At 38.7% G+C, this 23,830-nt stretch overlaps 3 protein-coding genes across 5 annotated transcripts; 2 read left to right on the top strand and 1 right to left on the bottom strand.

The window, feature by feature from the left end:
* The first annotated feature begins 263 nt into the window (after nt 1-263).
* On the top strand, nt 264-5,511 carry chmp3 (charged multivesicular body protein 3). Its single transcript, XM_058399836.1, has 6 exons — nt 264-415; nt 806-866; nt 1,728-1,907; nt 2,007-2,128; nt 2,822-2,936; nt 3,678-5,511. The coding sequence occupies exons 1-6, from the start codon at nt 371-373 to the stop codon at nt 3,812-3,814; spliced, it is 660 nt and encodes a 219-aa protein (XP_058255819.1). The 5' UTR covers nt 264-370; the 3' UTR covers nt 3,815-5,511.
* A 1,549-nt stretch (nt 5,512-7,060) lies between these two features.
* On the top strand, nt 7,061-19,658 carry reep1 (receptor accessory protein 1). Of its 3 annotated transcripts, XM_058399340.1 has the most exons (8): nt 7,061-7,202; nt 11,515-11,587; nt 11,715-11,791; nt 11,926-12,046; nt 12,558-12,671; nt 13,121-13,292; nt 15,186-15,445; nt 16,171-19,658. In XM_058399340.1, the coding sequence occupies exons 1-8, from the start codon at nt 7,171-7,173 to the stop codon at nt 16,246-16,248; spliced, it is 927 nt and encodes a 308-aa protein (XP_058255323.1). In that variant the 5' UTR covers nt 7,061-7,170; the 3' UTR covers nt 16,249-19,658. The 3 variants fall into 3 exon arrangements, with proteins under 3 accessions (XP_058255323.1, XP_058255325.1, XP_058255324.1); XM_058399342.1 differs by lacking the exon at nt 15,186-15,445 and having other exon boundaries at nt 7,067-7,202; XM_058399341.1 differs by lacking the exon at nt 7,061-7,202 and having other exon boundaries at nt 11,526-11,587; nt 12,539-12,671.
* Nucleotides 19,659-19,731: 73 nt separating this feature from the next.
* Nucleotides 19,732-23,252, bottom strand: mrpl35 (mitochondrial ribosomal protein L35). Its single transcript, XM_058399343.1, has 4 exons — nt 23,161-23,252; nt 22,671-22,836; nt 21,333-21,477; nt 19,732-20,111 (listed from the first exon to the last, which is right to left on the bottom strand). The coding sequence occupies exons 1-4, from the start codon at nt 23,189-23,191 to the stop codon at nt 19,929-19,931; spliced, it is 525 nt and encodes a 174-aa protein (XP_058255326.1). The 5' UTR covers nt 23,192-23,252; the 3' UTR covers nt 19,732-19,928.
* Between the last annotated feature and the right edge of the window lie 578 nt (nt 23,253-23,830).

Below are 23,830 nucleotides of genomic sequence, written 5' to 3'. Positions count from 1 at the left end.
TTTTTTTAATTAAAAATATTATTTGGCTTTATCTTATTTTCTTGGTATTTCTCAGATACCGATACATTTGTTATTGGGGAGTGCAACATCTATGGTGGCTTTAGTAGATACAGTTGGACTATATAGTCTAATACAAAGATCTAATTCTTCTGCTAATCTATTGTCCATTCAACCCAAACTTGATATTCCCTTTGGTTTGTCTGACTCAGCCCTGAAAACACGCTTTTATTTTGCTCGTCTGCTTGCTACCGCAAACCGGAAGTGACGTCACGCAGGTGACGTATCATGTTTGGAATGGGGAAGAACAGTTGTAATGTGTTGTTTTGATAGCCTCCATAGCTCTCCAAGTAGCTAGACTGAAGGTTTCGGAATGGGGCTATTCGGCAAAACACCAGAAAAACCGCCTAAAGACCTGGTAGGCGAATTCGATCTCTGATCTCTAGAAAGCTGTGTGTTAAAGTCCACAGAGCTCAGGAAGAGTGTTAGTTAGACGGCTCGGTAGTGTTCGCTTGCTAACATCGCTAGCTAACTTTGGTAGTTGGATGAACAAAATGCTTATTTTACAACGTTATCTATCTATAGACTGTGGATGACTAATGATGTAACTTTTTCCTGGGTTGTTGTACTAATCGCTAAACATGGCTAATTCACCAGCACATGGCACAGACAGGATCCTCGTGAAATATATAGTAGAGTAGTTTTGTAAGTCCATGTGGAAATGTGATCAGATCACACCCAGAGTAAAGAGAGCTCGTGCTGATAACATCCTGGTTTGGAAATTAATCATCTCTGCTTTTCCCCCTAGATTAATGAATGGTCACTAAAAATACGGAAAGAAATGAGGGTGATTGACAGACAAATCCGAGGTGAGTCTCATCACATAAACTACATTGGCAAAAGTTTTGGGACACCCCTCCAAATCATTGAATTCAGGGGTTGGGCTTGGCCTCTTAGTTCCAGTGAAAGGAACTCTTAATGCTTCAGCATACCAAGGCATTTTGGACAATTTCATGCTCCCAATTTTGTGGTAACAGTTTGGGGATGACCCCTTCCTGTTCCAGTGGAGACTGCGAGCCAAGCCAAAACTGGGACATCTGCCTTTACATTCACATGAAAGTAATATGGAGTTGGCCTGCCCTTTGCAGCTATAAGAGCTTCAACTCTTCTGGGAAGGCTTTCCACAAGGTTTAGGAGCGTGTTTATGGGAATATTTGACCATTCTACTAAAAAGTGAATTTGTGAGATCAGGCACTGATGTTGGACGAGAAGGCCTGGCTCGCAGGCTCCGCTCTAATTCATCCCAAAGGTGTTCTTTGGAGTTGAGGTCAGGACTCTGTGCAGGCCAGTCAGGTTCCTCCACACCAAACTCGCTCATCCATGTCTTTATGAACCTTGCTTTGTTCATGTTGGAACAGGAAGGGGTCATACCCAAACTGTTCCCACAAAGTTGGGAGCATGAAATTGTCCAAAATGTCTTGGTATGCTGAAGCATTAAGAGATCCTTTCACTGGAACTAAACAACACCTGAATTCAATGATTTGGAGGGGTGTCCCAAAACTTTTGGCAACATAGGTGTATCTCATAACACAACAGTAAATTAAAATCCTGAAAAATATATACTACATTTCTGATGTCTGCTGTTACTATATCACTTAACATAAGGAATGCTAACTTTGACATGCCTGCTCCATGTGAGTTTATATATACAAGATTTTGTCATTTTGAAGATATTCAGAGGGAGGAGGAGAAGGTGAAGAGATCGATCAAAGATGCAGCTAAGAAGGGACAAAAGGACGTGTGCATCATTCTTGCCAAAGAGATGATTCATTCAAAGAAAGCAGTCAACAAACTCTACGCATCCAAAGCCCAAATGAACTCCGTGCTCCTTAGTATGAAGAATCAGTTGTGTGAGTATGACTTATACTTTCACTTCGACCACAAAATCTTCAATCCCAATACCAAACTGCTCAATGTTTATTTTATTTTATGTATGTTTGTCCTAACAGCTGTTTTAAGAATGGCAGGTGCATTGCAGAAGAGCACAGAGGTCATGAAGGCCATGCAGAGCCTGATAAAAGTCCCAGAGATCCAGGCTACCATGAGGGATCTCTCAAAGGAGATGATGAAGGTCTGAAATTCACTTGAAATACAATTACTTGTAAATGTAAAAACAATTTGGTGTTTTTGGCAAAACAGCACAAGCTTCATGATTAGGCAAAAAGTATATTAATTGGTTGTTAATATGATATGTCACTGTTAAATTATGTATGTTAAATATGATTATGATTAAATAATATTTATATTTGGTATTGCAGAAATTAAAAATTCAGATTCACCTGAACCAGAATCTGTGATGCCTAAAAAAATAAAATATAATTTAAAGTATTTTTTTTTTTTTTTTTTTTAGATATTTAAAATGTAAGGTTATTGAGTCAGTGTCAGGTTTAGCAGTGGAAAGACCAACATGTGCAAATTTAGGATACAATATTCTTTTATATATATATATATATATATATATATATATATATATTTCAGATTTCAGACTATGTACATTTTTTTAGAAGCTGAATTGATTTTTTTTTTTTTTAGAAAATGATTTATTAAGGATTTATAAAAATAAATTTATAGCATTAATGTTACATTTTTAATTATTTAAATCTAGATTTTTCAAACATACTTTTCAGAAAGTCACTTCAGATCAAATACATTTAAATAATGTCTAAGACAGTGATAATTTTCAGGAACATAATATTACACATTAATACACAGTTTATATCATGCGAGTCTGATGTGGTTTCATCATTGTATGTATGTCGTATAGGCGGGTATTATAGAAGAGATGCTGGAGGACACCCTTGAGGGCATGGATGATGAGGAAGAAATGGAGGAAGCAGCAGAGGCTGAGGTTGATAGGATCCTCTTTGAAATCACAGCTGGTAAGGAACCCATATTCCTGCATGGAGTTTTGTGTGTGTCTTAGGTGATACTGAAAGGTAGTTAGGGGAGATGTCAGGGTTTTTAAGTCATTTGTTCAAAACTAAACCTCCTAATTAAATAAGGAAAAGCTTACGTTTGTAAACTCAAAATAATTACTAATCATCTAGCAACAATTCCCACTCCTATACCCACACCTATGGCATTTAAACCGTATCATGTGAACATGTCGAACCGTATAGTGAAAGAGCGTTTGGTACAGATGAGGTGGACATGAGGTGTTGTAAATAAAGTGCGCGCACACAGCATTTTGCTCGAGTGTACATCCATTCTGCGCACACTCAGTGATGAACACATGCTCGCCTTGCTACTTTTACTTTTAAGATTTTGGGGGTGAAAATAAGAGTCATGTTTCTACCGAAACTTTATTTCAGTTCCCCAAATCAGCCTGTAGCCTTGTTGGCTAACAAATAATTTAAGATCTACTGTGCTCCAATTATATAATGTTGTTGTTTTAGTGATAGTCATGCTGCTGTATAATATACTGATATTAGCATTGAACTAAAAAATATATATATTTTATTATACAATAAAATGTTTAACCCAAGTCAGCATCATTGCTTCCAGGAACCATATGTAATGTTTATAAACCACCTAGAGCTCCATTAAAGCATTTTTAATATTAAAAAAATACCTTTGATATCTGATGCAGATGTTTTTTTGTTTTTTTTGGTTAATAATAGGTGCTCTTGGAAAAGCTCCCAGCAAAGTTACAGACGCTCTTCCTGAGCCGGAGCCAGTCGGGGCTACTGCCGCCTCGGAGGATGAAGAGGAAGACATTGAGGAGATGCAGTCCAGGCTAGCGGCACTGAGGAGCTAAACCGTTATACCTGCTCCTTCTAAATTATGTAGTCATACACCGAAATCTCTTCTCAGTTAAAGTAAATTTATTCTTCCAATGGCTTTGTCCTTATAAGGACTGAATTGGTATCAGCAGGCTGTATAATAGTTTTACACAGAAAACAACTCCAAGAGAAGTGCTAATAAAACAAAAACATTTTTGTCTGCATAGTTAAGCAGCAAGGTTTAAATGAACAGGAGCATTTTAGGACAGTTTGTTATGGCTGCTTGGTAATTTCATTCAGTTCATATTGAAAAGTCTTTTCAACAAGATTAGAAGTCATTTCTGCTTTAAACGGTGATTTAAATTAAGTTAGTCCATGCTGTATATGCCTATAGCTGTGTAACATGACAAAGGATCTGTTGTACAGTGCAGTCACTTTGTTGATCTTTATCCTTCTGTCTTCATTTTCACTGTGTTTCTCTAGCCTTATTTGGTGTCTAGGCGAATGCTTCTTCTCTGTGTAACCATTCAGTGGAAATGTGGTCTTAACTGAATTTGCGAAACGTCTAACAGCCGCTGTATGTAAGTTTTGTATAAATATATAGACATTGAGTGTGTTGATCTTAATTTTATATTAAGTAAAGCCCTCCTAGTTATGTAAATGATCTGGCTGCTGGTCAGAGCTGATGAAACCCATGCATTGCTCTGGCTTGTTATGGAAACTCTGTAGCTTTCACACACAGAGCTGCTGTACCACAGCCAAACATTGTGAAAGTGGAAAATAAGTGCTAATGGTTTAGTAATTCAGATCCACCGTTCCAAATTTGCACTTTATAATACTGTAATATTGTTGTTATTAAAAACACTCCAAAAAAATCCTGGGACATTTTCAAAATGTTCTAAACCGCTTTGGTTTCACAGGAAAACTGCTGTACATCCTAAAGCGTTCATTAGAAAAGTAAGCAGTATCACTTCCTGTGTCCTTGTCCATTTTTTTTTTTTATGTTGCTTTAAATTATTCCATCCAAAGGTAGAGCATGTAATAAACGTTCTAAACAATGTTAATGCTCGAGGAAAAAAAGGAGCACTTCATACTCCAAAATTCACCCTCAAAGATATTTAGTTTTGGCTAGGCCCAGGGTCTGTAAATAAATGTGACCTGAGCCACTTTTTTTTTCATAAATCATCTCTAACAATTTGCTGTATGTTTGTTTTAAATCTCAAGCCATGGTTTCAATACACTATCACTAAAAGGTTTCTGTGATGTGACCTTGTATAGCAGAGATGGTTAGTTCTTCAGGCAGCATGTAAGACATGGGGCTTTTTTCTGCACATAAAAAAAAAAAAAGTACTGTGTGATCCTATAGGGCTCTCTAGATAAAATTGTCAGCTTATAGCATGACTCTGCTCTCTCTTACAGCTGTTTGTGTTTGAGTATGCTGATGTTCAAAGTTTTCTTTCTCTGTGGACTGAAATGAGGTTTTGTCACACATTTATGAAGAGACGTACATAAAAACCATCATAGCTGGCTACAAATATTTTATCCAAATTCGGTATCATTCTTCACCGATTAATTATGTTTCATGATACGTTTGTGAAATAATCATAAAATCTTCATTTAAGGCATTGAGCTTCAGTTCAGGCTTATGGAAAATGTAAATACCTGCAGAATGAACATACTGGAATGTGTTTTGTAAACACAGGGATGTTTAAGAATAAACTTTTATAAAGAAGTTGCAGAGGTGTTTTTATTTTTGAGAGATGAATGTAAGTTGTCTTCAGAATAAACCAGTCACACTAAATCTCAAAGGCATTATCACATAGCTGTCATCATTTTCAAATGATCCGGATTAATTTAAAATTAAGATAACCTTTGCATCACATCTTGGTTTCATCGTACTGCTGAAGTCATGGTCCACAAACAGCTTATGGAGCATGCATGGTATGTGACTTGTTGAAAGGTTTTGATTAGGAGAGGGGGATACAAGAATTTCCAAAAGGTTAGATGTACCATAGAACACTGTAAAAGCCATCAACAAATGGAGAAAATTAAGCACCACAGTAACATCACCAAGAACAGGACATCCATACACAATTTATAAAAGTGTACCGAAACTTACCAGGAAGGCTGTAAAGAGACCCAAAGCAACAGCAAAGGAGCTACAGGAATATCTGACACTTACTTATTACTCATTGTATCTGATAACAATCTCATATTCTTCACATGTCTGTGCTATGGGGTCAGGTGGCTAGAAGGAAGCCCATTCTCACAAAAACATTCAAGCTCAAATTTATCACCCCAAACCGTGTGTTATGACCTGATGAGACCAATTCCAAAAGGTATAATAATCCCATAATTTTAAAAGGTATGTCTGTCTTCAACCATAACAGTGACCTAAAGCGTACATCCAAATCAACAAAGAAATGGCTTAATCAAAAGAAGATCAATGTTTTGAACGAACTATTAGCCAGAGTCCAGACCTGAATCTGTTTAAAATTCTGAGGGGTGACCTGAAGCGGGATGTGCACAGGAGATGACCTTACAATTTGATGTATCTATAATGTTTTTGAAAGAAAAGATTGCCATTTTTTTTTAGTACACTTAATGTTTAAATGCTGTACTTTCTCTCTGAGAGTGGAAACAAGATCGAACAAGATGCATTTGGTTGATTTATCTCTCTACACTGCATGTTTATGCACTGCTCTTCATACAAAGCAAGTTTTGTGTTGCTGAATTCCTTTGGCTCTCTTCGCTCAGACATTTTATGTATGAAAAAAGGGTGTTGGCTTGAACCATGACTCAGGGCTTTTTTTTTCAATGTCTCCTTTACAAGTTAACAAACTGTGTGTGTCTGTCTTCTAGATGTGAATATGATATCTGCAGTGTATGATCCAGTATCTCACGTCCACCACTGGTACCAAATTTCAGGAATAAACAGTAAGAGAGCTGTAATGTAGCACTCGGTCTGTCACGTGGTGTTTACTTTCTCAGTACTGACAAAGGCTTTGACCTTTTTTGCCTTCCATACAGCGCGCGCGTCTAGGATCAATCTAGGTCCCAGACATATACAAGCCTACTAAATAGTATATAAAAATAGTACGCCTATTATCCCTGTGAGCTATACACTATAAACTATTATTTACTATTTTCTCTAATGGGTTACTCTGATATGGATATTTTAAGTGCGTCTATTTAAATCTGTGTATAAATCACTGTTATATTGGTTCCTGTATAGTATTGAGAAATTCTGTTTAGTACGGTAGTATGCGTTTTGGATATATCCACAGACTTTGAGGCGTGCGCATGCGCAGAAGTTCTCCGCTGTCAAACAGTCATCGCCAGCAGTCGCGAAGGAAACTCCTCCCTGCTGGCAACAAGCTCTCTTAGCGCAATGGTCTCGTGGATTATTTCCAGGCTTGTGGTGTAAGTATTTTTCTTCTATGTTTTTTATTTTCCCTTCTTGCATTAGACTTCTGTTTGGTCTTCATCTCCCTCTTGTAAGGTGCCTGCTTTTTTAGGACCGTGGTGTGTTTATTTTGCCTCCTTAATTCTAAGCAGAATATAATCATAATCATATGCAAGTCGTGACGCGCTGTTTTGGCGACCGATGACTTTCGCCTATAAATGTCTTTGCATTATGATCGAATATAGAGGCCAGTGACAATATTGTCCTAAAAATCCTTGTTCCTCAACACGGTTTAGTGATTTGTTCAGTGTCATATTCAGAGCTGTGAATAGGGCCAAACAAAGACGGTATGACGCGATACTGGACAATTGCGCGTGTCCCTTTGGACACTTCTGTTTATTTCAATAGGCTTATATTTCATCTGAAGATGTTTTGAAGCCAGCGCCTGTCTGTTTCATAACAAATCATCAGGATGTAAAATAAAGCATTTTTTTGAATATATATATATATATATATATATATATATATATATATATATATATATATATTTAAAAAAAAAAAAAGGGATGACATTCGGCCTGTTATTGGTTCTTCCTGCAGAAACCGATGGGATGACTGGTAAATTATCTCAAATACCTACTTGGTTATGGGGTGTTTGCAATAGTTATAAGAAAGCAAATTATTACAGTGAATGCATATCAACCAATGTATAGGAACCTACAGGAATTTATAGGATTAAGGTGAATTTGGCAAGTTTTTGTCATTTTAAAATAATCACCAATCTCCCGAAATTTAAGCTGAAGCGTAAAAGAAACCACAAAATGGCGAGTCAATTAAATTTAGATGACAATATCCGGTTACATTGCATGGGCGACACTTTGCGGGACACTACAGAGCTGCAACACAGCGTCTTAATGTTCTAAATATAGGGTTCATACTGTGGCATTCAGCCTGCTAGACCACAATATGGTGGTATAGAGCAGCAAGGTGTTGTAACACTGTCATTCACATGTCAGTGTGTGATTTTTATTTTTTTTATTTTTTGGGTCCTTATGTAGGTCGGACACTTGCTCAGGTCAGATGTGCAGCTGTCGCTGAGCTGTGAGAGCAGAGAGACAGCACTTGTGGACAGATATGTATTTAAACACAGGTGCAGCTTTGGCCTGAGTTTTTTTCTGGTAGCTTCTGATTTCTAATTATTCTACACCAAGGCAGGTCACTCCAGTTTCCTTGGCTCAGCTTTCTTCTCTGTGTGCATGAGTTATGAACGTTCGGGTGTCTGAGCTATATTTGTTAAGTAGGCAAAATAAACTTGGAAAATAATCAGGGTCGTAAAATCGTGTTTGGCCTGCAGACTACACACCCGACATCTGCTAGAGAAATGTACAGTCTTCCGGGCAACACATTACTAAAATAATAAAATGACTTCTATGATTTAACTATTAGCATAACATGTGTTGCTTTCACATATGTTAGGCAAATGTCCTTACCAGACAATTGTTCTCCACTTGGAGCAGTTTATCACTACAACTTATAACTGTATCATCAGTAAAAGAAGACAGGAGTGTTTAATTTTGTATTTTCAGCAAATGGAGGCAGTGGTTTGCAGAATAATACGTGGAAATACACGTCATGGCTGACAGGTCTCAATTCTGCCGAGCGATACCTCACACAGTTAGTGTGAGAGGAAATGGATATACAGATACATCAATCAAGCATAACATTGTGACCACCTGCCTATTGTGTTGGCCCCCCTTTTGCTGCCACAACAACCCGGGCTTGTCAATGCCATGGACTCCACTATATTCCTGAAGGTGTGCTGTGTTATCTGGCACCAAGATGTTATCAGCAGATCCTCACAACTTACAGGACTTAATGCACTTACAGGACTTAAAGGATACTTTTGATAGATACTGACCACTGCAGACCGGGAACACCCCACAAGAGCTGCAGTTTTGGAGATGCTCTGATCCAGTCGTCTAGCCATCACAATTTGGCCCTTTCTCAAACTCGCTCAAATCCTTACACTTGCCCATTTTTCCTGCTTCTAACACATCAACTTTGAGGACAAAATGTTCACTTGCTGCCTAATATATCCCACCCACTAACAGGTGCCATGATGAAGAGTGAATCAGTGTCACTGACCTCGCCTGTCAGTGCTCATTATGTTATATGTGATCGGTGTATATAAAATGAATATACACCTACTTTTTCAACCAGTAAAGGGGTTAAAACTGAAACACTAAATTATTTTAATGATGAGCCAGGAAAACATAGTGTGTAAATGTCTATATGAGTTCCAAGTTACATGTGTCGAGCATAAGGATAGTTAAGATATTTTGCATGGCACTGCAGTCAGCTAAACCAATACAATGATAGCTTAGTTAGTTATATGATATATTTCAGGACTGGATTATTCATTTTCAGATTATATGGTAATTTGAATCCAAACCCTTCCTTCCTTCTCCAATTAGTTGTAACATGCAATTTTAAAAAATCTACAGAAACAGTCTATTTAGAAGTACATTTTTTACTAGTTTTTGATGGACATTAAGGATGATTAGCAGTCCAGCTAACATCCCTAGGTTTACACTTATGATACTATAATAAATGGTACTTTAAAATGTCAGAAACTGTGATACAGTGTCAGTTTTACTCATTATAACAACTGTAAACTGTCTGTAAACATGTTTATACTTTTCCAATGGGAGGCGCTGTAGTTGTATCTCTGCTAAAGCTTTAGCACAGTATGCTTTTCAGTTTCATATTACACTCTTAGACATAAAGGAATCGTTTGAGATAGATAATAGTTATTAATGAAAAACCTTCACACGAAAACCTTTGTTATTCACTCACAAATGTTAAGCCTTTCTTCATAAGTAGCTTACAAGTGAAGAGCTAATCTGAAGCCATTCTGAGCGCACTTTATTTACTGGGCAGATAGTGGGATAGCCATTTAATAGTAATAATGCTGTGTACTTTATGTACTTTTCCAACACTAGAAAGTCTAAATAAGATGCAAAAGTAGTTTCGTTTTGCATTGAACAGAATCTTTGGTGTAACTGGTGTAACTGCAGTAATACTGTGGTATAACCACAAATTATATTGTTGTAAATTCTACAACTTCTGTAATAAAGGTTTACTTGTTTTGTTTTGTTTTTTATTTTAGGTTCATTTACTGTAATTGGTTCATGTCCCACTGTCCCATGGTTCATTTACTGTAATTAACTTGACTTGCAAGCAAAGTGTAGACCCTGACAAACAGGATAAAGGATGTGTGTGTATCTCAGCACTAACAGAGCTGAAGTTCTCTCACTTTGCAAAATTGTGCTCTCTCTGTTATATTATTCAAACACCAAATAGTTGTTGAAAGCTGTGTGTAGATGTGTGTGTGTGTGGGGGGGGTATTTTAAGTTGTCACACTGTGATGTATTGACATAAATGAATGTCTTGAAAAGGACTTTAAACAAATTACCATCAGTGGAGCTGCTGGTCAGTCTTCACTAGGTACGACCTGCCGTGAACCAATTTGAACTCCACTTTTCCAAGTATGGGAAAACGAGTAGGATTTTAACACAATCACATCCAAACAGTAGGGCACTGCTGAGGGTAAGCTTCAAGACATTGCATCTAAATATGGGGGAGATAAAACCTGAGCAGCTGTGTTCTGACCGAAGGCCAGAAAAATGTAAACAGAAGCCTGAAAGAAACTAGCCAGATGCATTTTGATATGAGTTTGAGAGAGAGAGAGAGAGAGAGAGAGAGAGCTGTAAAGTGGGAGCACAAAGCAGTATCTATAGTCAGTGTACATCCTGCATTGTTATTATTAGATGTTGAAAGTGGTATCCAAGTGCTATTTTCTAAGACATCAATCAAATTAATGTAGGTGGATTGTGTAATCCTATTAGTCTACATTTTAAATGACAGCAAAAAATACAGTCATTTTTGTTAAATGATTGTATCTGGGCATAGAAGTCAATGATTTATAGGGGTGGTCTAGATGCTGGTGAAAAATCTGGCAACCTATAAGGTGTTTAATCTAAATAGATGAATTAAAATAATGAATATTTGTTTTGCATTATTATGGTGGCTGTCACGTAATACAGCCGTATATGATTTGATGTAGAAACACTTTTAATACACTACAAGGTCAAAATTTGCATTTACTTCTAATCAAATAGCAGATATTCTCAAATGCATTCATAGAATGTAACTTTTTGGTTGAAAAAGTAGGGACTTTATGCCATGTTCAGTGCAAACAACTTGCATTCATTATTTCTGAAATCTTAGGTTATAACACTCCTCTTCTGCTGATTTTATGTTTGACAGGCTCATATTCGGGACCCTGTACCCCGCATACTCGTCATATAAAGCTGTCAAATCGAAAGATGTGAGAGAATATGTGAGTATGCACCTAATATATAACAAGCATTTCATGCCTCACTGCATTCACATCTACAGCCTGCTTGTGTTTACTGAGGTTCAGACTTCGTTCATCTTCAAAACCTTTCTTATATGTATTTCATCAGGTCAAATGGATGATGTATTGGATAATATTTGCACTGTTCACAACAGCTGAAGTGATCACAGATTTATTCTTGTGCTGGTAAGTGAACTAATGTCTTCCTGCACATTTCCCACTGAAGACGTGACCTGATCCAATGCTGTTGATTCTGCCTGATGATAAAGAGCATGAAATCATGATGCCTGGATATGACTCATCTCTTGTTTCTTTTGAAGGCTCCCATTTTACTATGAGCTCAAAATTGCTTTCATGGTGTGGTTACTCTCACCGTACACAAAGGGATCCAGTGTGCTTTATAGGAAGTTCGTCCACCCGACATTGTCCTCTAAAGAAAAGGTACGCTTCCTGAATATCTGTACTAGGTTGTTCATTTTTTGTGTTATTTCAAAAACGAGAAGATTATGCAAAAAGTAAACAAAAAAATCAGTGATGAATGGAAAATCTAGAAGACTTTTTTTTCCGGAAGTGAAGATCCATCTTGCTATGTGCCTGAAGTTTGTGCTGTTTCCTGCAGTGTGTTAGGTGAAATGTTCCCAGTTGATAGAGAGTGGTAGGAAATGATGCTACACTTTCTCTAAATGTTTTCTCCTGCCCTTTATTTGTGAGGCAGGATATCCGTCATGGTTGCCATGGAGGAAGAGTGCAGAGGCACTGATATAGGAAAAAGAGGAAAGTCAAAAACAAAAGCTTTTTTTTAAATGAGGAAACACAAGGAAGAAGTAGCAGTGAATGACAAATCTTATTTATGATTTTTGAGTTACACTACTGAATTTACATGCTTTCCTAACCCCTGACACCTCACCCCTGAGGGTAGGTAAATTGTTTCAGTATTAGTTGCTTTTTCCAGGACATTGATGATTACCTGTGCCAAGCAAAGGACAAAAGTTATGACACCCTGATGCACTTTGGAAGGAAAAGCCTGAATGTGGCGGCTACAGCTGCTGTGATGGCTGCCACTAAGGTGACTAATTTATTATTATTATTATTATTATTATTATTATTTGGTCTTAATATGGATTTTTTTCAACAACTTTTAGTTTTTCCATAACAGTATATTATATTTATATATAAATGATGTAATGTAATATTTCTGCTCAAGCTCAAAACTAGCAACATGTTCTCTTTGGTCTCATCGTGGCTGCAGGCTGCTCTCATACGTCATCCCTAAATTAGTAATCAGCGACATATTATTTAAGCTTTGTATTTTATTAATGATACCTTTTTTGGTTAAAATAGAGAATGTCATTGTTTTTAAAACTGTAGATTATTTTATTATCTTGTCTCACCCATATGAGAAACATAGCCCTAGAATAAAACTCCAATTTCACACGTAGAGGAGAGTTGAAGGTTTAATGCAAATCTTTTTAAAAAAACATACGAATAAAGATTACACTGCCATTTCTACCACAGGGCCAGGGCGTGCTATCAGATCGTCTCCGGAGTTTCAGCATGCATGACCTGACCACCATAGACTCAGATGGTCAGGGAAAGAGTTCTGCCTCAGTCACCACTCAGCCTGTGTTGGGTCAGCACAGAGCTCGCGCCATGATGCGCAGCAAATCAGACGCGGCCTACAGCAAGAGTAAGTCCATCTGTAGAACGAACCACCTCTCTGTTACTCTTCTCCTACTCATAAAACACAGACTAGGAGCTGATCACATACTCATTGTTCACAGTCAGCAGTTACATAATGTACCTTGATTTTACTTGAGTATATTAACCATACCAGTTTAGATTAAAAATTCACACCCTGCCAGTGTTGGTGGTTTGATACAGCTTAACTTTCCAACGCTGCCTCACAGCTTCGGGTCCCTGGTTTGATCCTGAGCTCAGATTAGTGTAGTGGAGTCTCTGTGCACGTTCTTCCTGTACCTTGCATGGTTTCCTCCTGTTCCTTAAACAGGAGGAAAGTAAGTAGATTAATAAAGATAAATTGCTCCTAGATGTTAAATAGGGCGTGAATGTGTGTGTGCATCGTGCCATTGTGAAAGACTGGTGTGTATTCATGCCCAGTGTTCCTAGGATAGGCTCAAGATCCACTATGACCCTGACTAGGATAAAGTTGAGAGATAATGGAATTCATGAATGAGTGAATTAGTATAGTACATTGCAGTTTATTTACTTGACCTGTGTCCCAAATCACATACTACACACTTACACTAGTGCACTTACTTCTGAGTATGAATTTCAGGAGGATAGTATCATCCCAAATATAGCACTAATTTAGCAGAATACAGTGAATTTATTTAAGGTAGAAAAGTAAATCACACAACATAGGCTAATTAAAAGGATGTTTTGCACACTGTAATGTTGTCAGCCATCTTGAAAATGTTCCAGCATCAGCATCTGGTAGCCCCGTCCCTCTTCCCATAGCAAAGCTGCAATTGGTAAATGCATGAAGTGTGCATTCCACACTTTGTTTTTTCGCTTGAATCTGTACACTTGAAGTGCAGTATAAACACACCACTCACACTATTTATACTACAAAATGCAGTAGAATATTGCATAAGTATGCGATTTGGGACACACCTTTAAACATCTGAGTTTCATAGCCATTACAAACCACTAATTGTGCTCTGTTACATTTTCAGTCTCTGAGATAGCTTGTATAAAGACCATTACAAGAGCGAGATATCAGATATTTTGGAAAGTACATTAGAAGTAATATATCAACAGGAAGTGTTGATGCATAGTGAGAAATATGAGAAGCGATCATAGCCGAGAGTCTTGTGCCATCCATGAACACAAGCCGCTGTGCCGCACAGCAGTATCTCTGCTATTAGCCTGCTAGAGAACACTTCCTACTGAATTCTTTCCTGATCCAAGAAAATAAATAAAGGTAGTACACTGTACTTTTCCGTGTTGCTGGGGGTCGTATTATCAGGGATACATTTTGGGTACCTTTAGTATGTATCTTTTACCTGGGACTTTGCACGTAGCACACTTTTAATTTTAGTAAGACTAAGGTCAATCAAATGTAATTAAGGTCCAATTATATACTATAATTTCTATTATGTATGTATAAATAGTTTTGCTTTAGTTAAGATAAGAAAGATTTTTTACAACCTGTGAATCAACTGTTAGTTGTTAGCTAGGGTGTTAATGAAATTGTCAGCATAATGACATTTAGCCAACCATGCTTTTGGAAATCTATGTGAAAGCAAAGTTAAAGAAATGAGCACCTAAGGGGGATAGGATTTCTTATGTACCACAATATCACCAGAGGCTATTCTTTAATCTCTTAAAGATCTGAGAATATTCGTATGTGTTAAGAGGTCAAGTCGAGTCCTCTTTTCATGCAGTAAGCCTGAGAGGCTTGAAATGTAGGCCTTGATTTTTCCCCATCATGTTCACTTGACTCACTATTTCGGTTTCATTTCACTACAGTAAATATCATATGCAGCTTATTGCCCTGTAAAATTCTACACAAGCACATGCAAAGGCTTGTTTTGATGCCCATATTGTCATGGTACAGGCCCCGAGTTTGACATAACAGAGTTTGAGATGTTGAATGTGGAGCAGTTTGATTCTCTGGAGCCTTCTTCCCCTCTGATCCTCAAACCCACTCCAATGCCAAGATCCATCAGTAATCCAAGCCAGCCTCTTTCACCCCCTGAGCCTACACAGGACCAAACTGTACCCCCTCCATCTGAGGCCCCAGAGGTGCCCAAGGACAGTGAAAAAGAGGTGGGCATCCCGGTTCACCTCGGACTGCTTAAAAGACGTGCCCCAGAGGTAGCCTCCTCTTTAGATGGTTGGTTGATTGGTGGTGTGTCCGCTGGGGTGCTGATGGCCTGGTTATCACTAACTCGCTGAATCACTAATCAGCATGATTACCACCACAGGCTAATCCACCAGAGGCTAGCTTTCTTTGGGATGCTGTATCATGTGTTTTTGAACTTCAGAGTAATTGCACAGCATTTGAAGAGGATTATAAGCAGCCTTTTGCTATATTCAGTCATAAAACAAAAGAGATCTAATGTCTAATGTGACCTTTGGGTTTTTGCTATTTGAAGTGTGATCTTTCAGTACAAACATTTAACTAAAATTGTGTTTGATGCATGATTTGCATGCACCGACTCCTGCTTGTTATATGTCATTAGAAAAGTTCCTTAATGCAGGTGTCAGATTCCTTAGGATGCAGGAATATATGATCGTTAATCAGATCGTTTAGGCCAATAATAAAAGGCAGAAATCTATTTGAATACAGACCCATCACGTTCTCTGAAACATCCATCCCGAGTTGCGTTACATGAGATACGGCACATGTAACATGCGCAGGTGTGTGTGTGTGTGTGTGTGTGGTCTGGAGTTGGCTTGACAAACTTGTGTGCAAAAATAAACATGGTCACAAGTGAGATGGCGATATTCATGATTCCCTTTTGGCTTGGGTTCTGTCTGAATTTCTGTTTTTCTTTCCTTGTCTTTTCTTTCCCTCATCCCTTCTCCCACACTCTCAGCCTCCTCCTAGAGCTTTAAGACCTGTCACCAGATCCAGATCCAAGAACACCCTATCAGCAAACCCTGAGGCCATGTGACTGTGCATATGCTGTGAGACTGCTTTAGCTGCCTTAGCTGCAACATGAGGACACAGGAAAAGAGGAGACAGAGAGGTGTGTGTGTGCGAATGTGTGGGGTTTGGGAGGGGGGAGGGATGGGGGGACGCAGACAAAAGATCAAATATTTAAAGCAGCCTCGTTCTCGGACGAGGTAACCAAAGCGGCGTGCGACCTTATAGCTTCTGATCTTTGACACCTGAGGGGGGAGGTTTCTACCGAGGTAGCACATGTATGTGGCGCCATTTGAAGACTCTTAACCACTTAACAGTTTGTGTTGTACATAGTTACTGTATGTGAAGAGTGTATGTTTGCTTCCTTTTGTTTGTATGACTTTGGGAGAGACAGAAGCATGCATGTCCCTCTGTTGGTCTAACACAAGAGCAGCATTTGTCTCTGAGCACCTGTAGGCATTGTACAGTAGCCACGACGCTCACTGTTGGAGGCACTGCGACGACTCTTCGGTGGACTACTTTAAGGCTTTGTGCCGTTCAATGCACTCATCCGGAGCACAAGTGGACACGACACCGTCGTCCTCTCTGGATACGTAGCCCATTGATAATGTCGCTCCACTAAAACTGACGAAACTCTGTCAGGTTGGAACGTCTCAGAGTTTTGGGCAGACTGATTTGTGCAGTTTATTTACAAAAGAGAGAGTGACTTTTACATGCAGGCTTGTAATTCCACCAAAAAAAATTGTATGGCAATGAAGATATTAATCATGTTTATTTAAAGATATTTACAGGACAAATGTGCAATGATGTTAGAATTCAGTTGACTCTGTGAAAGAATAGATTGAACCTGAGCCACACTGAAGACATTTCACCCCTAACTGATGTTTTTTTTATTCATGCTGTTGTCAGATCATGTGATCATCCATCACAAAAGAAAGAAAGACAAATGAGAACATACCCGAACGGTGATTTGCAGTGATTTATCCAAGGAAATATTTCATACTCTTGAAGATTTTGAGTAGCATTCTTTAGTAGCAACTCTGAATTTCACAACAAGCAGAATCGTTTGAATCTTTATTTATCATTTTAACCTTTTGGTTTAGAGTGAATATTGTTTATATTGTTTGTAATATATTCGTTTCTGGTCTGTCTTTTAGATTCGGTAACGTTATATCAGTTTAAAGAATTTGAGTTCATGTTACACTTCTCTTAACTTGCATGAAATCAAACAAAATGTTGACAATCTGAATGTTTTTTTTGTACTTCTTCATACCAGTCCAGAGTCATCAGTATTACTGCATTTCTGTGTACTACATTGTGTCCCAAAAGTCTCCATATACACAAGGGACGCCAGTTGAGCCTTTGTCAGCAGATGTTCATGAATGTCCACGTCTTATTCAGGCTGCAACTCTCCCAGTCTTTATATGTGTATGTGTGTGTGATGTGCCCCTTAGGATTCCTGTTAAATCCATCACAAGCTTGCGAAAGCTTCGTGATCCAGTCATGAGAATAATTTCAGTTTTATTCCTTTGCCCTTCTATTTTATGGCATTAGCAAGACACCCTTATCCAAGGTGAATTATATTTCTTGCAGTTGTACAACTAAGCAACTAAGGGCCTTGCTCAAGGGCCCAGCAGTGGTCCTGAGATTTGAGATTTCACAACCTTCCTATCAGTAAGCCAACATCTTAAACACTCGGCTAAGACATTTTGCAGAAGGAGACTTTTGGGACACCATGTAGTACTTGATTAAGCACTGTTAAGAATTATACCACTGTGTGCTCTATAACACACATTAGATGAAGAATGTGGCACTTTATTCACCGAGCGTAGATTAGTTTTGTTCTCACAGATATCGCCGTACGGGGGTGTTATTAGCCCCTTAAATTCAGAACACTGTGGAGTCAGACTGCTAATCTTCACCCCACATAGCAGACGGGTCTGGGCCAGATCTGGCATTAAGCCGCCACTGCTGGCTGAGTGCTGGCATGGCAAGTGGTATATCAACCAGATGCGGACCAGGTCTGGCAGAGATGGCACTGTTTATATGATGGCATGCCAGATGTGTCCCGGTTATGGTTTGGTTTATGTGGTACGGCCCAGTGTTGGCCCACGTCTGGCCCACCTCTGGCAAACCAGACATGGGCCACCAAAGGGCCGTCATTCTTTGTGGTACGTGGGCCGAGTGTAAGTGCATTGTCTGGGCCAGATCTGGGCCAAACCTATTTTGCTATCTGGGACTGAGCAATTCAAACTGGTCACAACATAATATCATGTCACTGCTTAATAAAAACAAAAAAGGATTATAGGTGGCAAAATTCTCACTAACGCTGATGTACTGAACTGTGTGGCTGTAACTGTTTCCATGTTAGTAAAAACGTTCTCAGAGAGAGTCGGTCAGGCTGGAAATATGATGACAATCTTATTTCACTTATCCTCTAACCTCTTATCAGGTAGCAAAAGCCCATATAGTCTCACAGTGACCGTTCTGTTTGTTTTTATAATATATATCTTTCTCAGGTACAGCTTTGTTACATCTTATCACATTTAATCAAACTTTAAGCATCAAATATTAAAGAACAAACGTAATGCAGAAGAACGCAATCTCAGAGTACTAAATGCTGAGACCTGAGTTGCGATAGATTCGATTGCTTAGACCAGATCATTCAGCATTATACTTCCTCACTTAACATTTTGACTTTTAAAGAAGTAAGTAGGAACCGTGCATGAAATATATCATTCTCTCATCCTGTACATGTAACCGTTCAAGTGCTCTGTGTGGATCATTGTCACGATGCTACATTCATTAACACTAGTGCTAGATTTTGTTGAACGTTGTTTCAGGAGTTAGTTATTAAAGGCACATATCCTAAAAAAAAACAGGCTAACTGAAACATTAGCATCTGGATTAACCTTCAAGTTTGAATTCTTTCATGTCCTAAAGATTATTTTTTAATTCATTATTAAGACTGTTCAGTGTGAAAATATTTCTGCTTTGCTTTTTTTTTTTTACACAGAAAAATGTAGTCATGATTCAAGTAAAGAATGTGCCTTTAAAAACTAAGAGTTATTATTGCTTTTTTTCCCCTTTTGGAATATTTCTTACTTTGAAATGATGTTAATTTGTATTCATTTGTTTGTTCAAACTCCTTTGGAAGAGGGAGAAATAAAGACAATGTAGCTAGGGATGGACTTCATAAGGGTGACTAAACCTTTGCTTTCCTGCTAATGAACACCACAGCACAGCTTGCAGCCCCTCAGTTACAAATATATTTCAGAAAAACACAGCTCTCATGTCTGGCAGGCCAGAAAACTCTCTCTTCCACGGTCGAATAATGTGGAAAAAGAAACGGATACAGTCAGATCTCTGTCACGAACCCTTCATATGGATCTGAAGGTGCGTCACCGTCAGTTATTAAAAAGGGAGACAGAACACCAATGGCTCTTTGCTTTCATTTTCTCTTCTCTCTCTCTCTCTCACACACACACACACACACACACACACACGTGTACACTTTTTAAACAAGTTTATTTCAATAATCATAAGCTTTTTACACTGACCAGAATGATCCATAAACACTGGGTTTTATTACAGTTATGTTAAGCGTGTTCTGTATTCTCTGTTGTGGTTCTGCGCTGTAACAAAATGACATTTACACTATACAAACAAAGGTTTTCTTCACAGAACAGTACATTCTAACCTAACAGGTTACAGGTTAACCCGGTCATGGTAATTCTGATAAGGATCATTGAGGTACCAGTTTCTTCGTTTCCAAAAGGATGTTGTCATTTTGTCTAGTTTTTTGCATTGAGTCTTATTACAGAATACATGCTCTCTTAAACGCTTCTTTCTGGCTGCTGATTTTTTCCAAAGCTTCTTCTTGTATCCAGCCTGAAAAAACAAACATCATTCAGTTTCACTGAACTTCCCTTGACACTGTATGAACAATGGATTGTATGAAACTCAATTAGGGCTTATTTAAAAAGGGATTTTCAGAGTGTGCTTAACCCCAGTTGACACTTGTCAGTGAAACAGGGATTTTTTTTATTCGGGGTTCTCTGAATAAAAAACACTGCTCTGAAGCAGTGTTAACATTGCTTTAACGCTTTGACTAGCATCTTACAGGGTGAAGCGATGTGGTCATAGAACGTTACAGCTTGATGCTTAGCAACAGACAACCAATGAGAAATTGATCAGCACGTCCCTCATGTCATGTGAAAACCAAGTCTGTCATTACTCGATCCGGAAACACGATTTGTACTGCGCATGCGCGAAATAGCTGCCAACAACATATTATACCATTATATTCTTAGTATATTATATTAGTAGTATTATAAATGCCCAAAACTGCTGCAAGTCATTTCGTCATACTTCAGACAAGAAGTAGACACATTTCCGCACATGCGCAGTACAAATCGTGTTTCTGGTACGGATAGAGTAATGACGTGTATTAACACAAAACGCCTTGGCATCATCAGGCGGCAGAACACTGAGCATCACGGACGTTTGTGTAACTTTTGTAACTAGGGGGAGGTACGTGAAGCTGAAAAATTAGCGGAAGTTTGAGATCGATGAACGTCTGAACAAACTTAAAAAGTCAAAAAAAAAAGTTTACAAAGTTGTGAAGAATAACAGTAACCACTAGGGTGCAGAACAACAGACCCCTATCCTTTTTTTCAGTCACTGACATGAAAGCGCAAGACAAGCCGTTATTTAAAGCGGCCATGTGCTGTATTTATCCAATTATGATTGGTGCCACAGCAAATATACAAATAGGAAGGTACAGATAGGATTTAGGAATGTACAGTGTTAAATGTCTGATTCTAAATAGTCAGGATTAGTTTTTGACCCTGGGTTAAGTATTAACAGTGTGAAACATGAAACTGAACCCAGGATTCTGTTTACATTAAAATTAACATAAATAATTTAATAAGTAGGTGAACATCTGAAAAACAGGAACTCTGCATCACTGAAAGAAACCAGGTCTCACTGACAAGATCCATTTAATATCAAAATCTTTTGTAAACTTTCCTCAGTTAAACATACATATAAGAGTATAAATATACAGTAGATGTAATTATTTACAAATCAGCCTGTGGCCTCCTGCCTTACCTTCCTCCTCACCCACAGGCCACAGTGCAGCCTCAGAAACCTCTGCACCACAGCTCTCACTGTCTTCCTCTTGCCCTTCTTCACACTGAAATATGTTAGGGTTCTGCAGGGCTGCTGCGTCAGTGATGGGATGAGAGGAGACACTCTGCACAATGAGAGATTATTATGACATAAGAAAATTCACAGCCACATGCCTCTGATTACACCGATTCCTTTAAAAGCAGGAGGTACGGATCAATTATTGTGCAACTCATCATACAGCAAATCTAAAAATGCACTGCTCCAGCACTGGGAATCTGATCAGGTACTGAAATAAAACACAGGAAAAATTTTTCCCATGCAATGTCACAGACCTTGCAAGTAAATGCAGGGCACAATGTTATGTTATTTTATTTGAAAAAGAAAACTACTGTTTTAGTCAACACATTAATTCAGAAATTGTTTCCAACTTCCAGTCTGAGCAGCTGTTTTAGAAACTGAAAGCTGCTCAGGTCATTTTAAAATGTTTTCATCAGGGCAGTCCAGCATCTGTTGGGGGGGTCATATTTATAGTTAGATGCATCCTCGAGTACTCCAGGTCTGTTCCTGGCCACATAATTAAGTAAGATGAGCTATTATATTAAGCAATTATTAGCAATTATATTAATAATTATATTAATTATATAAGATATTTTAGACAATTTCATGGTCCCAACTTTGTGGGAACAGTTTGGAGATGACCCCTTCCTGTTCCAACATGACTGCTCACCAGTGCACACAGCAAAGTCTGTAAAGCCATGGATGAGCGAGTTTGGTGTGGAGGAACTTGACTGGCCTGCACAGAGTCCTGACCTCAACCTGATAGAAAATCTTTGGGATAAATTACAGCAGAGACTGGCTCGCAGAGATTCTCGTCCAACATCATTGCCTGACATCACAAATGCGCTTCTAGAGGAGTGGTTAAAAATTCCCCATAAACACACTCCTATAACCTTGTGAGAAGCCTTCCATGAAGAGTTGAAGCTGTTATAGCTGCAAAGGGCAGGCCAACTTCATATTAAATTCATGTGCATGTCAAGGCAGACGTCCTAGTTTTGGCCTGACTCGGAATCTAATTCATCCATGTCTTTATGGACCTTGCTTTGTGCACTGGTGTGCAGTTACGTTGGAACAGGAAGGGGTCATCCCTAAACTGTTCCCACAAAGTTGGGAGCTTGAAATTGTGCAAAATGTCTTGGTATGCTGAAGCATTAAGACTTCGTTTCACTGGAAGCCCCACCCCTGATTTGGAGGATTGTCCCAAAACTTTTGGCAACATGGTATATTTTTAAATGATGATGATTTCTTTCTGAATCTTACCGTTGAAGTAGAGTCTGCTGTTGAAGACCAGAGGAATTAAGAGGAGACAGCGGTTTAAACCCAAACTGCGGCTGAGTAAGAGTGGAGAAGCGAGGAAGACACAGAGGAGCTCTGACTGCGTGCTTAAAGCAGGACTGTCCGAGAACCGTCAGAGGTCTCACTATACCTGAAAATGACAATGAGACGGAAACGTGTTGAAACACGTTTGAATGAGTTTCTTTTGAAGAGTATGAAGAGCATGAAGAGTTCTTTTCTGATAGGAATAAGTCACTCGACTCTGTGATGTTAATATAATACTAACACACGCGCGCACACAAACGCTAACGACAGATGCAAGTAGCTACCCGGCTGGCGTATGCTAACATTAGCTAGCCACGCTCATTTATAGATACCAAATGACTAAGGCAACTATGTGAGATACAATCTGGTCAAATCGCTTATTCTAACACAAACCGAATAAGCAAAATCTCAAATACGAAAACATTACTACCTGACAGTCCTCTAGTCAAGGTGGCCGCCATCTTGATTCTGTGTAACCTACAGTGCGCGGCTAGGACAAACAGCACACCGTCCGTCCGGAAAAGCGGAGTGCAAACAGTTAAACGACAAATTATTAAACATCGAAGCATTTATCTCTACAACAACAGCAGCAACAACAACAACAACAACAATAATAATAATAATAATAATAATAAACATGTTTTTGTGTTTATTATCGTGTTTTGTCTGCAATTTATATGGACAATAATTACACTCCGGTTGTGATGAATCTATACGTTGTATAAGATAAATTCTTCTATTATTTTAACTTCACCTATAGAGACTACTCAGACCAGGCCACCCTAATATGACCACCTGCCTAATATTGTGTTGGTCCTCCTTTTGCTTCCAAAACAGCCCTGACCCGTCATGCACTGTGTATCCTGACAACTTTTTTCTATCAGAACCAGCATTAACTTCTTCAGCAATCTGAGCAACAGTAGCTCGTCTTCACTCCCCACATCAGTGTGCCTTGGCCGCCCATGACCCTGTCACCGTTTCACCACTGTTCCTTCTTTGGACCACTTTTGATAGATACTGACCACTGCAGACCGGGAACACCCCACCAGAGCTGCAGTTTTGGAGATGCTCTGTTCCAGTCGTCTAGCCATCACAATTTG

The sequence above is a fragment of the Hemibagrus wyckioides genome, linkage group LG09 (assembly GCF_019097595.1).
Source record: "Hemibagrus wyckioides isolate EC202008001 linkage group LG09, SWU_Hwy_1.0, whole genome shotgun sequence".
Taxonomy (NCBI): Eukaryota; Metazoa; Chordata; class Actinopteri; order Siluriformes; family Bagridae; genus Hemibagrus; species Hemibagrus wyckioides.
Note: the sequence above shows the minus strand (reverse complement) of the source record. Positions and strands in the feature narration are given on the sequence as shown.

Excerpts from the sequence above, each read along its gene's own strand:
- mrpl35 (XM_058399343.1), bottom strand. The coding sequence starts at position 23,191 with ATGGCGGCCACCTTGACTAGAGGACTGTCAG. Across the intron at positions 22,837-23,160 it reads CTTGACTAGAGGACTGTCAG|GTATAGTGAGACCTCTGACG; the intron begins GTAGTAATGTTT and ends TGTCATTTTCAG. Across the intron at positions 20,112-21,332 it reads GCCTGTGGGTGAGGAGGAAG|GCTGGATACAAGAAGAAGCT; the intron begins GTAAGGCAGGAG and ends TTGTTTTTTCAG.
- reep1 (XM_058399340.1), top strand. The coding sequence starts at position 7,171 with ATGGTCTCGTGGATTATTTCCAGGCTTGTGGT. Across the intron at positions 11,588-11,714 it reads CGAAAGATGTGAGAGAATAT|GTCAAATGGATGATGTATTG; the intron begins GTGAGTATGCAC and ends GTATTTCATCAG. Across the intron at positions 15,446-16,170 it reads TTAAAAGACGTGCCCCAGAG|CCTCCTCCTAGAGCTTTAAG; the intron begins GTAGCCTCCTCT and ends CCACACTCTCAG.
- chmp3 (XM_058399836.1), top strand. The coding sequence starts at position 371 with ATGGGGCTATTCGGCAAAACACCAGAAAAACCGCCTAAAGACCTG. Across the intron at positions 1,908-2,006 it reads TAGTATGAAGAATCAGTTGT|CTGTTTTAAGAATGGCAGGT; the intron begins GTGAGTATGACT and ends TTGTCCTAACAG. Across the intron at positions 2,937-3,677 it reads CCTCTTTGAAATCACAGCTG|GTGCTCTTGGAAAAGCTCCC; the intron begins GTAAGGAACCCA and ends GGTTAATAATAG.